General features: G+C 32.0%; 3 protein-coding genes across 11 annotated transcripts; all 3 read left to right on the top strand.

The window, feature by feature from the left end:
- On the top strand, window positions 2,136–4,197 carry LOC107616706. 8 transcript variants are annotated; one of them, XM_016318649.2, is made up of 4 exons: window positions 2,136–2,382; window positions 3,539–3,760; window positions 3,856–3,889; window positions 3,970–4,197. In XM_016318649.2, the coding sequence occupies exons 2-4, from the start codon at window positions 3,571–3,573 to the stop codon at window positions 4,127–4,129; spliced, it is 384 nt and encodes a 127-aa protein (XP_016174135.1). In that variant the 5' UTR covers window positions 2,136–2,382; window positions 3,539–3,570; the 3' UTR covers window positions 4,130–4,197. The 8 variants fall into 8 exon arrangements, with proteins under 8 accessions (XP_016174135.1, XP_016174137.1, XP_016174134.1 ...); XM_016318651.2 differs by having other exon boundaries at window positions 3,539–3,709; XM_016318648.2 differs by having other exon boundaries at window positions 3,544–3,760.
- LOC107619716 lies at window positions 4,406–7,587 on the top strand. Of its 2 annotated transcripts, XM_021110356.1 has the most exons (4): window positions 4,406–5,692; window positions 6,225–6,338; window positions 6,846–7,025; window positions 7,155–7,587. In XM_021110356.1, exons 1-3 carry the CDS (start codon window positions 4,818–4,820, stop codon window positions 7,018–7,020), a joined length of 1,164 nt encoding a protein of 387 aa, XP_020966015.1. In that variant the 5' UTR covers window positions 4,406–4,817; the 3' UTR covers window positions 7,021–7,025; window positions 7,155–7,587. The 2 variants fall into 2 exon arrangements, with proteins under 2 accessions (XP_020966015.1, XP_016177498.1); XM_016322012.2 differs by lacking the exon at window positions 6,846–7,025 and having other exon boundaries at window positions 4,412–5,692.
- LOC107616000 lies at window positions 11,002–13,032 on the top strand. The gene is made up of 2 exons (XM_016318010.1): window positions 11,002–12,441; window positions 12,979–13,032. The coding sequence occupies exons 1-2, from the start codon at window positions 11,002–11,004 to the stop codon at window positions 13,030–13,032; spliced, it is 1,494 nt and encodes a 497-aa protein (XP_016173496.1).

Raw genomic sequence — 14,332 nt, forward strand, 5'->3', positions numbered from 1 at the left:
TTGGCCAAATCCCTGAAGCATATTTAGTACTATGATAGTGACTTCACTAGTATTTTAAGGCACAAAAAATAACATTAGCTCCATGCCATTGAAGAAATATTAAACCAAATATAAGATTGATAATGACAATCAACAAAGAATTAAATAGCAAGTATTTCCTTCTTTCATCGCTGTCTTAATTCCTTAAAACTCTCTGGTTTGCTCATCAATTTTACAGTGATAAACTAAAAGTCATTAAGAGAGACAAAAATCTGTTTAGTCAAGAAGGTAAAAATAATACATATTTAAGCTAGATAAGTAACAAGGATCAAATTCTTTGTAACATTACATGCATATTTAAACCAAATGCCTATTTCTGCTATTGACTACTAGGAAAGAGTTAAAACAGTACTATTAATTTGGTTTCAACTTTCAATAGGCATGCAGCTTTTCAATTTTCTTCTGAGTTTTATAAAAATGATTTGTAACATGCTCTATGAATTATAATTAGCCAAACTTCAAAGATTTAGAGTTGTATTACTAGTTATGATATAAATGAAACAGTCGTATATGAGATAACATCAAATAGCGTGCTATGGTGAATCATAATAGATGCAGTGAAAAATCAAGAATAAAAAATCAAAGAACAGAATCAACTCAAGTACAGAACAGGAAAAAATAAAAGCATTAAAAAATTATAACAAAAATCAAGAATCAAGAATAGCAACCAAGAGAATACTAGAGAACTGCAGAAAATATGCCAACCAAGAATAAAAAAATTTAAAAATCATAACTACAATCAAGTACTACAATACTTAGGAACAAACCAGAATTAACTCAAGAACAGAACAGAAAAACAAATAGAAGCAGTGAAAAATCAAACAAAAAAAATCAAGAACCAACCTGAGTCAGAGGCTCCATTCTTGATGATGCAGACAGATAGTGGCAGAGTGCAGGGAGGAGTGGAGGAAGACGCGGTGGCTACCAGAAAGGGAGAGGCGCTGGACGACGACGGCTGGATGAGGCTCGACGATGGAGGGCGAAGGGGCTCGACGATGGAGGGCGAAGGGGCATTCAAAGAACTTCCATAGAGGAGAAAGACACACTGTTTGCCCAGTTGAGTGGTTTAGCCTTCCTTCTCCTTTATGTTCTTTAAATTCCGTGGATAGCTAGTTACCGAGATCAATGCAGTCAATTATTGCTAGGGTTTTGCCGTTTTGGTGTACTTCAGAGGGGAGGGGAGCACGAATGATATTAGGAGAAGATGAAGAATAGATTGATTTTTTATTTTTTTGATATGTTTTGCTTTGCTTTAGAGGAGGACACTAATGATTAGGGGAATTGGAGAAGATGAAGAAAGATTAATTTTTGGTTTTTTTAATATGTTTTTGTTTGGTTGTTTAAATTATTTGAAACTATAAATTAGGATTAATTGAATTCTAAAATTTGATTAATTTACAAGGGTATTTTTGTCTAATCAAATAAAGTAAGGATGTTTAAGACTTTTTATAAAATTAAATAAAAAATATATTTTTATTTTTATTTAATTAAAGGGGTATATTAGTAAAAGTGGTGATATAATATATATTTAAAAAAGAAAAAATTAAATGCTGATGTGGAAAAAAATGCCACATGGTTTATTACTATTTGTCCATATTTTAAACGTATCGGTACGTATGAATTTAGAGTAAAGTATTGTTTTTGTCCCCAACGTTTGGAGTAAATCTTATTTGTATCCCTAACGTTTAAATCGTCTTATTTGTATCTTTAACGTTTGTAAAAGTGATTTAATGTTATCCTGCCGTCAATTACACATCATGAGCGCTTTAGTTTGAGTTTTAAAAATCTCTTCTTGAAGTTAGAATACAAATGTCTAGGATAGAATCGATGATCTACTCCGAAAAATAGCCCATCAAATGTTGAAACTAATTCATACAACATTTACATAATTCACTTTTCTAGGAACATAATTGAATCTAAACACAAATAGTGGGTATAATATTAAAATCGAACACATCCAAATGAGACCTAATTGAGAATGAATACATTCAAGTGAGAATAATTAAAAAATATAATCTGATTTGTTAGTATAATTAATAGTAGGATAATATTGAATCACTTTTATAAACGATACAAATATGACAATTTAAACGATTTAATCTTCTATTCTTCGGATATCGCCTTTCTGATGCTTACCCATTTTAGTTTCCTCCGAAAAGTTTCGAACTTTTTATAGTTGGGCTGGTTTTGTGCAACTCTTCGTACACCGAATTCTTTGCTTATTTGAGAAAACAGTGGACTTTTTTTTTCCCTTTCCTGAAGAGGGTTTTTACCCGTTTTGCTTGGGAGCTGAGATTGATTTGGGGTCACATCCATGTATTTGTTCTTGGTTTTGCTTTGACGGTAAGGTCTACATTTCTTGTCATTTTTTCTTCTTTTTGTAAATTTCAAGTTATGATTTATTGTTTTAAACCTTTATTGGAGCTGAAAATGGCACTTTTCTGGATGAATCTTGGTCTAAGATGGAAAGATGTTGAAGGTCTTATTTGATTTTCTACCTGGAAAACTGAAGACTTGATTGGGTGCTTCATCTGATTTTTGTGGATCAGTTTTGTGCGGGTTTATCAATTTATTTTTTCTTTCTTTGTTAATGTATAATTTCTGGAATTTCTTTCCCCTCTTCGTTCAGCTCTGATCCATGTCAAGAGCTGTTGAGAGTGTTTGCTGTTTCATAGTTCTAATTCAAAATCACGGATTCTGAATTCTGGGGTTTTTGTTATGTTGCCTGCATGACAGAATGTGCATCTGAAGTCACTTTTCCACTTTGGTTTTGGCCTTTTTGTTACATAATACTTGAATCTGCAGTTGTAGCACTTGGTCTAATATTTGATTTAGTCCTGTTATTTGTACTCATTCTTTTGATCTTGTATCTCTTGTTGGATTTTTGTTTGGAGATTGACAACCCCCAAGAAATTACCCATTGGTGGAGACTAAGTTTTCTGATCCCCTAGCTTTGTTTGATTCAACTTGATGCAGATTTGTTCTGTATCTTTTCTATATCTGTTGCATCAATCTACTAAATAATACCAAATAAAAGCCTTTTCATTTTGTTTGGAGCTCCTCTTGATTGAATGTTTCTTTTGTGTTTGGTCTATGAAAGGTATCATATTATATTTCTTGTATCCCCTTCTCTCGTTGTAAAAATGTTGTTAAACCTTGAAAAAGCACAGCACTGGTAGCACTTGTTATTTTTGTATTCTATGAAAGAATTAGCATGATAAAGCAATTGTTTGATTCTATTATTATTCTTGATTAATGAGCATCTGTGTTTTACTATTTCATTCTTTACACGGAACTCTTTTATGCCGACATTTTAATAGATAGTATTTGATAAGTATTAAATTATTCAGAAGGGAAGCAAACTGGAATTGAACTTAGGACATTTTAATGAAATAGGAATAGATGAATTTTATTGGTTTTTTTCATGAATTAGTTGAATGAAGGATATTTAGTCTTGAAAGTAATTCAATACTAAGACGTAGTTTATTTCTTGTGTCAGAGCAGGAATCAAGCTTTTCGCTTTATTATTGAATGTGTAGTATGTGCCATTATTGTGGTGCTGGTTTGATGGGATCAAATGTGGATGAGAAGAAACAGGATGATGAGAGTAGTTTGAAGTTGAATAGTAAAGTTCCCACAAAGCTAGAGCGCGAAAATATGAAATTGAATGGTACAAGTCCTTTTGCGACTCCACACATTAGTCCAACTTCATCCTTGTCAAGTAAATTTCTATGCTGCTGTCTTTATTTTTTTAAATCTTATATTTCCAAGAGATATTTGTGTAACCCAGTCTTTCTTCAATATGTGATCTTTCAGGTGATTTTTCTGTTGATGTGAACTCATTCGACAGGTATAAAAAGTGCACACAGTGGTGTGAGTATAATGCTAAGCTTAACTATTCTCAAATACTTATTTTGTTTTTTCTATTAGGATGAGTCGAATGGGGAATTGCAAAAAGGGATGGAAAACAATTCCCAAGAAAGCAGTAATGACAATGAGGACGCATCCTCTCCTGAAGAGATGGAATATTCTCTTCCTAATGATGAAGATGAAGACGAGGATAACTGGGGTGATCCAGTTCCAAGGATGAAGTAAGTGGATGCAATAGGTTCAAAGAGGAAAAACAGAGAGCAATGGAAGAAGTAATGAATGGAAAATTCAAGGCACTTGTGGGCCAGCTTCTTAAATCTTATTTATTTTAATCCTGATCTTAAATTAAAAATTCCAATGAACCTATGAATTTTTCAATTTAGAATAAAAATTACGGTTAAAATTAAAAAAGGTTAAAAGTGAAAAAAAATATACTATTAAAAGAGTAACAAAAGAGTAGTTATTTTTATTTTTTTCCCTCTACATTTACACCACTTTCCATATACAATGAGTTTAAAGTTTAAACGGTTGGATTAATGATACATGGTTATTTAAAATAAAAGTTTAGTCTATTTAAACAAATTTTGTCTAGTCAACTCTTTTGTTTTTAATTTTTAATTTTGAATCAGTTTGTTTATAAATACTCTGTTTCTTTTATTGTTTATAGATAACTTTCAGTATCTTCATTACGTCGGTCCATCCTAGAATAGGATTTGGAAAATAAAATAGAATTCAAAAATGAAACAGGATTTGAAAACGAAAACTTTCTATTTTTTCCATAATTTAATTTAAAGTGACACACTCTATCCGAAGCTTATATAAATGCTATATCTAAAAATAGGAAACCAAGCAAGAAGCTAATAATAAGAAGAAGAAGAAGAAGAAGAAGAAGAAGCAAGAAGCCAAGAATGAGTGAAGAGGAACTAGGTACTTTCTCAATGATGGATCCTTTGGATATGATAGATCCTTGGGATATGATAGACTTGGATGCGGATAGAAGGAATATGGTAGAGCAGTGTGCCATTGACGTGGGTGGCAATCAACCACCTCAGCTACAGCCTCCGCCTCAGTCTCAGCCCCAGCCCAAGCCGCAGCCGGATGTAGGGGAGATTACAGTAGCTCAGTTTTTCAGTGACACGTGTGGTTATCAACCACATCAGTCTCACCCTCAGTTCGATATGGTTGTTGCTGAGTGTTTGACAGAAGCTCACTCTCACCCTCACCCTCAGCCTCAGCAGTTTCTTGCTGACGTGTGTGGTTATCAACCACCTGAGTCTCAGCCTCAGCCTCAGCAGTTTCTCACTGACATGTGTGGTTATCAACCACCTTGGTCTCAGCCTCAGCCTCAGCCTCAGTCCCACCCTCATCCTCAGCAGTTTCAGCAGTTTCTTGCTGACGTGTGTGGTTATCAACCACCTGAGTCTCAGCTTCAGCTCCAACCTACGCAACCTCAGGTCTGGACTTGGGAGGAGAACAAAGCCTTTGAGTCAGTTATTGCCAATTGTTTTCAGTATGCTCAACACAACATCGCTGCTCGTTTCCCTGGAAAGACCCCGGCGCAACTGCAAGAACGCTTCAAGAAGCTGATGAAGGACATCAATGTCATCCATAACGGTTATACTGCAAACACTCCTCTGAATGCTGCTGCATCTGAGAACATGACTATGACAATGGCTGCTCCTACCACCACATTGGAACACAACCCTGTCTCCATCTCCATCATCAATGCAACAACAACAACCCCACCACCACCGCCTTATAACACTTATCATCATCATCACAGGTATGTACTCTACATATTTTCATTCTCTTTTTTTTTTCTTTATTTATTTTTAGCCGATACATATTTTCATTCTCTCCTCCTCTTTCTTTCTTTCTTTTTTTTCTTTTTAATTACTTATTCTATATTTCTTTTTTCTTACAAGTTTTAGGATAATTTACTTTAATAAACGAATTCTAATATAAAAGGCTACGTGAAAGTCCCAAATTGCATTTTATATAAATTCTTTTATTATTATAAATTTTTAGTATTTTGTGTACTCCTTATTTTAGAGATTTTTAATATTCTTGTACTATTAGTACTCATATTTTTAGTAAAAATATTATATATATAAAATTAAATACAAAATAATCTTATATCAAGAAAAGAAAAAATTAAACTGACAAATTTTGGGAATTATTTTATCGTTATATAATTTGCAAGGTGTTAATAAATGACACAACATTTGTTTCGTTCTTTTTTGGAAGAGAAAAAAAATATTGTTTATATGAAATTCATTGATTATGAAATATTTTGTTTATTTCTATCATGGCAGGGCGGAGGTAGTCGCGGCCGCAGCACCAATGGAGGCAGCAACAAGGGAACAAAACCAATCTGCCAACACCAACAATACAAAGAAATATTCTCGGTGGACTGAAGATGAGCATAGGTATTTATTATTATTATATTGTTTCCTTTTTCCTCTTATTTATTTATTTATTTGTTTATCTATTATCTAGTTGAATATTGGTGTTTACACAAAAGAAGAAAGTGAAGCAACTAGTATTAGCATATAGGAGCACTTCTCCTGTTTTAGATATATCTCTACTTTGTTGTACATTGTCTACAATATATAAGTCTAACATTTCTCTTTTGTAAGACCGACTCTGCTTCACTTCATTGCTTTCTTCTTAATCCAAGCTTTCATATTAACTTGTGCATCAATAACTAGCAATTTGAAAGAGCTCTAAAGTAATTGCAAATGAGGCATAGTTTTGTTGATTGCTAAATTTGTTTTGTTTTGACAATGGTTGAGTGGTTGACATAATAACATTTCTGGTTGGATTGAAAACCAAAAAAGAAAAAAATTGTTACTAATTAAATAGTTTATGTTTTTGTTTAAAAATTTTTTGTGTAAAATTTGTTAATACTTATTTCAAAAATCATGTTTTGGTAGATTATTTGTTAGAGGATACCAAGCAGAAGGTACAAATTGGTCAAGAATTTCAAAATATTATGTCAAAACAAAAATTTATCATCAAATTACCAGTCATGCTCAGAAATATTTTATACATAAAAAGGGATTAGCTAGAGGAGAAAAGTTAAGAGAAAGCATTTATGATGTAATTTGATCATTGTAAGTCATTTCTTTACTCTCAATTAGTTAATCTAATTCAATTTCTACTATTATAAAAAATATTGAATTGGCTATTTTAAACTCTATTATCCATGATAGTTACACTATTTTAATTGTTTTCCAATGTAGGAATTGTACCCTAATCCAAAGTTTTTAATAGATGGAGGATTTGCTTAAAGGAGGAAGAACGTGTAAATGTACTAAAGATTTTTATTTAAGTTGAAAAATGAAAATATAGGAACAATGAGGTAGGAATACAAGACTTGTCTGTGTACAGAAACATTCTAGATATAATTGTAATTTATAATTTTTCTTATTAATAATATTTGATTCCTAGCTCTCCGGCCTTGATGGCAATGCCGAAGGGGACGGTGAGCTAGTTTCTATCCAGAGTCTCGATGGCTATGCCGAAGGGGCTTTGGATGAGGGATGTATCTTTTCAAAAAGTTTAGTTTAAAATATATTAATTATAAGAACTTTTTGAAAGCATTTGATCCATAGAAACTAGTTACAAAATATTTTTATGTAATTTTTATACTATTATTAATGATTACTTTTTCATATTTTATTTGGTTGCCATTGGAAAGAGTTGAGAGTTAGTATAAAAAGAGCTTGACACAAATTAGATTATAAACGAAGGATTTGACACTAATTAACTTGTTAAGTATTTATACAATTAGTGAATTACTGTAATGTATTTACATGGTGTCACTAATAAAATTTTGTTTTATAAATGTTATTATTGCTTTTTTTCATGAATCAAAATAGTTTGTAATCATATTTTTGTTCTTACTTATCGTGAACTCTGAATCATATGTAACCATGACAGCCTTAAATAGAAAAATGAAAGCAAGATGTAATAGAATGATCTCTTGCTCATAGAAGAAGAAAATGATTTTCATTCCACAAAAGAGAAAAGAAAAGACATTCATAGCACAAAAGTTATACTACTAGGTCACCCGGGCATTTGCATGGCCTTAATCATATTATTTTCTATTAAATTCAATCCTAATAGTTGTAAATGAAGCGGATAGAATGACTAAATTAGTGTTATGATTGATAATAATAATAAATATTTGCTTCATAAGGGTAGTCCTATATTAGGATACAAACCTTCTTTCAAAGCATTTGTTGAATCAAAAACCATATCTTTAATTTAAAAAAAAAAACACACACACACACACAAAATATCCCTTTTAAAATAAAAGTAGATTTTGAAGTAAAAAATAATTTAATGAATCAATTTTAAGATAAAATTAATATAAATTCTAACCAAAGGTTTTATCTTTTTAGTTTAATTTATTATGATTATCTTATCATATCTTTATTTTTTGTTCCATGTTTGTACAATTTAAAGATAAAAATTTTTATATATATACATACCACAAGAAAATTTATAATTTGCAACTATTTATCTTCTTTTTCTTCTGTCTCCTTCTTTAACAATACAAGTGACTCAGTTTTTTCTACATTTTTTTTAAACTATGGAATGCAATCAATGCATGGAGAATCAAGAAAATAGTGAAAATTATTTATCACAACTTCCTAGGTCATACGAAGAATTTTATAAAATCATTCTATTAGAACAAGTTGATACTTTTTATGATGATGTGTCTCATGAGCTAATCTTTACAAGTGAAAAGTTATTTGAAGATAATCAATATCCAATACTAGACGACTTTCATATTCCTCAGAGTATTACTGAATTTTTTCATTTATATCCACTGTATGCAAAAGTTTTTTTACCTCATTATATGTTTCAAGAACTATTTTCGAAAAGAATTTCATCAAAAGAGCTTAGTAATGTTCCTAATGATCCATCAACCAATGTTGCTCCAAATAATAAATTTTATACGATGCATAATTTATTTTATTATTTTTCACATAATCTGATCTATTTATTTTATTTTATTTTAAATCTTTCGAATTTCTTTCTTAAAATGCAATTTTTGTTTTATTAATAATTGAAATATTCATATTGAAACAAGCGGTGATGAACAAGTTAAAAGATACCAGCTTGGCATAGTGGAACTTGAATTTCATAATTGCTTAGCTTGCTTTTTAGTTAAAAATTGTTTTTCTATTAGTGATAATAAATACGGTGTTTTTCACGCAAAAATTAAAAAAAAGAAGAGAAGTAAATTAATGGACAAATTACTTAAATAAAATAAATAACAACTAAAATTATCTATATACAACTTTTATAAAAAAGTTACTCATATACACTTATTTTTCATAATTCTATATAAATCGCTGTAGGGTGTAGTTGTTTCCGAAGAAGGTGAAGCAAGCATGAATTGCTCGAGGCAGCAGTTAATGTGTTATTCATTGCTGCACCTGGAATATACACATGTTTATAAAGGGTATTTATTTTTTGTGTTGTTTTGGGCTTTTGGTTATATAAAATTTGTTTTGGTTTTTTACCGTATCTTTGGTTTGGGTAAGCCAAGAACTAATCCATTGCAATATTCAATGAATTAACAATTAGACCAACCTAAATTAATTTGTGACATGAATTAAAATTAAGTTGTTTTATTGAATTTTTTTATAATTGACCTACTATTTTAAATAAAAATAAATGAGTACGAACTCGAACCCAAATAGTAAAAATTGTTAGGCGAAAGCTAGTGCACTCTAGGCAAAATAGGGAGTGCAGCACTCTTTAAAAGTTAACCTGCTATCAAAAGTAATTAGGTAAATTAAATTTATTTATTATTGTTTTTTTTTTGTCATGGGCTGAACAAACAAACTGGCACTAACAAAAAAAACTAATTCGCTCGTTTAACACATGACTATCTTTACACCAGAAGAGTACTCATAAAAATTTGATCGATTTCCTCCGTTATTCTGTTATTGTTGATGTGATGTCTTCAAGCATTTTCACGGTTTTGTTTGCTAGCAGGTGCTTCCACTATTGTTCTGTCTAGCCACATATTTTGACGCTCTTGAATCCACCCCATTCTACATCTACCATAAATGGACCTTCAAAGCCCGAAAAATTGCTGCCATAGAAAAGGAAGACGCTGTCTGTCGCCGCTGCTGGTTGGCTAACTCCAAATTATCCTCAACGTGTACGTAATAGAATAAAAAATTAAAATACAATTATATAACTTTTTATTTAAAAAAAAAAAAAAAAAGAAACCCTTAACCCGACCCGACCCGAAGAGCACCCTGACCCGGTGACCCCAACCACCCCCCGAATCCCTAATTCTGTGTGTTGTTCATCTTCGTGAGAGAAGAGAACAGAGAATGAGAGAAGACTGAAGCTGAACCCTCCACGCCCGAACCCCAGCCTGCCACCGCCCCCTCCTTCGTCGCCGCGGTCACCGGTCAACAGCCCAATCGCCGTCGCCTGGTCGTCAGCCCAAGTAACCCTCCTTCTTCGCCTGGTTCCCTGCCCAGTAGCCAGCCGTCTGCCTCGTCTTCATCTGCCCCGTCCCATCGTCTTCATCGTCGCGCGGTGAGTAACTCGTCTCTGCTCATCTTTGTTCTTCACTTCTTTGCCTCTGTGAACTGACTTCCTCTTCCTCTGCTCATCTTTGTTCTTTGCCTCTGTGAACATCTTTGTTAGTAACCTGGTTTGCAGCTCAATTTCTGTTTGTTAGTAACTTGGTTTGCAGCTCAATTTCTGTTTGTTAGTAACTTGGTTTGCAGCTCAAATTCTGTTTCTTGGTAACTTGGTTTGCAGCTGAATTTCTGTGTGTTGCACTGTTGCTCAATTTCTGTTTGTAGTTCAATTTGTGTTTGTAGTTCAATTTCTGTGTGTTGCTCAAATTTCTGTTTTGTAGCTCAAATTTGTTACTGTTTTGTACTTTGTTAATGCTGGAAACGGACTCGGTTTTGCATATTTGTTAACTGGCTGAATTTCTCAAATTTGTTCTGCTGTGGCTGTTTAGAATTGTTAGAATTGTTAGAATTGTTAATGTTTATTGCTGTGGCTGTTTTTAATTTCATATATGTTTTATTAATTTTAGTTATGGAAGATAGTATTAATCAAGAAGCAACTGCTGATAACAATGATTCTGTGAATAATAACATGCCTGCCGATACTCCTATTTCGAATGATGCTGCTAATCCTAATTCCCGTAGTGCTAACGATAGTCAATCACAAGGTTCTTCGAACCTTAGGGGAAAAACAGATTTAGCTTGGAAATATGTTGCTCTACAAACAGTGAATGGAAAACCACAGTATCAATGTTTATTTTGTCTACAAGTTTTCAATGGAGGTGGAATTCACAGGATGAAGAAACATCTAGCAAAGATTACCGGAGACGTGAAAAAATGTCCTAAAGTTCCATATGATGTGGAAAAACAGATGGAAAGTTTGTTGAAAGATATTCAGGCCAGCAAAAAGAAAAGAAAAGTAAGTTTTGGTGAAGAGGGTGGTGATGAGGTAGAGGATGCAATTGATGAGGCAATCCAAGAAGAACAGGAACAGCAGCGTACCTCGAATCAGCAAGGAGTTGGAGGCGATCCAAAGAAAAAAGCCAAAGTCATTCCTCCTATGTTTGCACCAAGAACAACTCCAGGAGCTCAACCAAGTATTAAGAGTGTTTTGCAAAACAAAGAGGCGATACACGAGGTTGATAAACGATTTGCTCGGTGGCTTTTGGATTGTAAAATTCCATTTAATGCTGTGATGTCGCCATATTTCCAAGATATGTTGGATGGTGTTGCTGGTATTGGACCTGGTTACAAGGGGCCTTCTTATGATAAGTTAAGGGTTCATTTGTTGGCTGATCTTAAAAGAGAAAGTCAAATGCTAGTTGATAGTTATAGGAGTGCATGGAAGGAAACTGGATGTACCCTCATGGCTGATGGTTGGACAGATCAAAGACAAAGGACGTTAATCAATTTCTTGGTGTATTGTTCTAAAGGTTTGTGCTTTGTGAAATCAGTAGATGCTTCCAGTATGGTAAAAAATGCTTTACATTTGTGTACTTTGTTTTCTGAGGTGATTGAATGGATTGGCCCAAATAATATTGTGCATGTTGTGACTGACAATGCGGCCAATTATGTTGCTGCTGGTAGGCTTATCAATAGAAAATATGATAATATCTATTGGTCACCATGTGCTGCTCATTGCCTTAATCTTATTTTAAAAGATATAAGCAGCATGGCGCATATTTCTAACCTTGCAACTCGTGCTTCAAAGATCACAGTATTTGTGTACAATCATACGATTTTCTTATCTTGGCTAAGACAAAGACCTCGTTGGAGAGAAATTGTACGTCCTGGTGCAACCCAGTTTGCAACTGTGTTTATTACATTGAAGAGCATCTTTGACCGTAAAAAGGAGTTGCAACAATTGGTTGTAGATTCAATTTTCACTGATCACAAATTAGGAAGGAGTGCTACTGGTAGAGCTGTGAGTGCTATCATTCTGGACGCCAAATTTTGGGACGATTGCTTTACTGTATGTAAATATTTGGTTGATGATATTTTATGTAGTGTTTTAAATTTTGAAGATATTTTAAGATTTATATCAGACTATAATTATATTTTAGGATGTGTATTTATAATTTATTTATTATTCTACTCTAAACGGTTTTTTCGGTTGAACCATCGGTTGAACCGGTTAGACCAGTAAACCAGTAAACCAGTGACTAGAGCGGTTTGATGACCGGTCCGGTTTTCTGAACCTTGATATATATAGAGTATTGTTTACGAAAGAGAAAAGCAAAGACAAGATAAGATGGTAACATAAAGATAAGATAAGATGATAAAAGCTAAAATTAAACATGAATTTATGAATTCTATTGGGCTGAATTTATGGGCCATGAGACTTCTTTATTGTTGTCATGGGCTAAGGTAGAAGAATGGTTTAATATTACACCAACAATTATATCTATATGGAGTCAATGCTAAATCGAATTCAATTAGTTCGATAATGCGAGTCTATGAAAAAAATTACATTTTATAAAGTTTAAAAATTTTTTATTATGTATAATAGGTTAGTAACGAGTACATTACAAATTTTCATAGTACTCGTCATAACAATGTTTAATTTCAAAATTATTATTTTTGGTGACTATTTCAAAATTGTTATTAAAAATTTTAGTTGTACTTTGTTACATAAATTAACTTACAAGTTGTTATTAAACATTTTTTCTAGTGAACCGATTTACATAAATTGAGTTACAAACTTTTATAATACTCATAAAATCTTCTAAAAAATTTTCACATTTAGTCATAGTATTCTGCAAGGAGAGTTGTTTGCTATTTGGAGAGGCTTTCTTTTAGCCTGGGACTCGGGACAAAGAGATATTATATGTGAGATAGATTATGTAGAGGCCTTTATTATTGTCAATAATTTACAAGATTGCTCTGGTTTTATTGTTTCTTTAGTGTTGAAAATTCGAGATATCATGTCTTAGAAATGGCATGCTGATCTCCGGTTGATTTGGAGAGATGCAAACACAGTAGCAGACATCATGGCAAATACTACAATGAGGACCCTTTCTCCCCAAGTGGAGCTTCCGTTGTCTTGGAAGGAGTTTGATAATAGTATTCAGCGGGACTGCCTTTCTTAAACAGTTTCTTATTTATTTTTTCTTTCTTGGTTGTTGTTTGTTTTCTTTCCAATCACCAAAAAACTTTAATCCGAACACCTACACACTCCATCTTTTAAATCTCGGCCATTATTTATCCAATAGATGTACCAGATATTACAAATATGGACACAATAGTTGAGCGTGATTCAGATATTGAAACAATTCTACTATCGCATATGTAATTTGCTTTGAGGTAGGGATGACTACATTTCAAATTTTTATAATACTCATAACGTCTTCTAAGTCATTTTTAAATTTTATAAAATTATTTACAATAAAAGAATATATATATATATATATATATATAATAATATAATATATTATAATAATAGTAATAATTATAATAATAAGGTTTAAACCTACTTTATTATATTAGATTAGATAAAAATTAAACTATTTAAATAAATAATTTGGTGTTTAGAAGTCAAGCATTAGAATAGTTTTTTGGGAAGTGTTTAATATCATAAATTCGTAATTATGTAATTATGTAAAGAATTTATGTTTTAAACTACATTTTTAAATTAATTGACTTTCAATATTGTTAGATTGTCTATTTTTAAATCGTTCATTCATTTTATATGGTTATAATTTTTAAAATTTTTTTATTGTAATTATTCATTTTATAACGAGTACAACTAAAAGTTTAATAACAATTTTAAATTAAACATTTTTATAAAGTTTTAAATTTTTTATTATAAAACCTTTTTTGTAATTATTATAAATAATTTAATAAAATTTAAAAGTTACTTAAAA

The sequence above is a fragment of the Arachis ipaensis genome, chromosome B09 (genome assembly GCF_000816755.2).
Source record: "Arachis ipaensis cultivar K30076 chromosome B09, Araip1.1, whole genome shotgun sequence".
In the NCBI taxonomy this organism is placed as follows: Eukaryota; Viridiplantae; Streptophyta; class Magnoliopsida; order Fabales; family Fabaceae; genus Arachis; species Arachis ipaensis.

What these genes read in the sequence shown, in the direction of transcription:
- LOC107616706 (XM_016318649.2), top strand. Translation starts at nt 3,571, where the DNA reads ATGTGTAGTATGTGCCATTATTGTGGTGCTGGTTTGATGGGATCAAAT. An exon ending in TCCAACTTCATCCTTGTCAA is followed by an intron (nt 3,761 to 3,855) that starts GTAAATTTCTAT and finishes GTGATCTTTCAG; the next exon opens with GTGATTTTTCTGTTGATGTG. An exon ending in GATGTGAACTCATTCGACAG is followed by an intron (nt 3,890 to 3,969) that starts GTATAAAAAGTG and finishes TTTTTCTATTAG; the next exon opens with GATGAGTCGAATGGGGAATT.
- LOC107619716 (XM_021110356.1), top strand. Translation starts at nt 4,818, where the DNA reads ATGAGTGAAGAGGAACTAGGTACTTTCTCAATGATGGATCCTTTGGAT. An exon ending in ACTTATCATCATCATCACAG is followed by an intron (nt 5,693 to 6,224) that starts GTATGTACTCTA and finishes CTATCATGGCAG; the next exon opens with GGCGGAGGTAGTCGCGGCCG. An exon ending in TGGACTGAAGATGAGCATAG is followed by an intron (nt 6,339 to 6,845) that starts GTATTTATTATT and finishes ATGTTTTGGTAG; the next exon opens with ATTATTTGTTAGAGGATACC.
- LOC107616000 (XM_016318010.1), top strand. Translation starts at nt 11,002, where the DNA reads ATGGAAGATAGTATTAATCAAGAAGCAACTGCTGATAACAATGATTCT. An exon ending in TTTGGGACGATTGCTTTACT is followed by an intron (nt 12,442 to 12,978) that starts GTATGTAAATAT and finishes TATGTATAATAG; the next exon opens with GTTAGTAACGAGTACATTAC.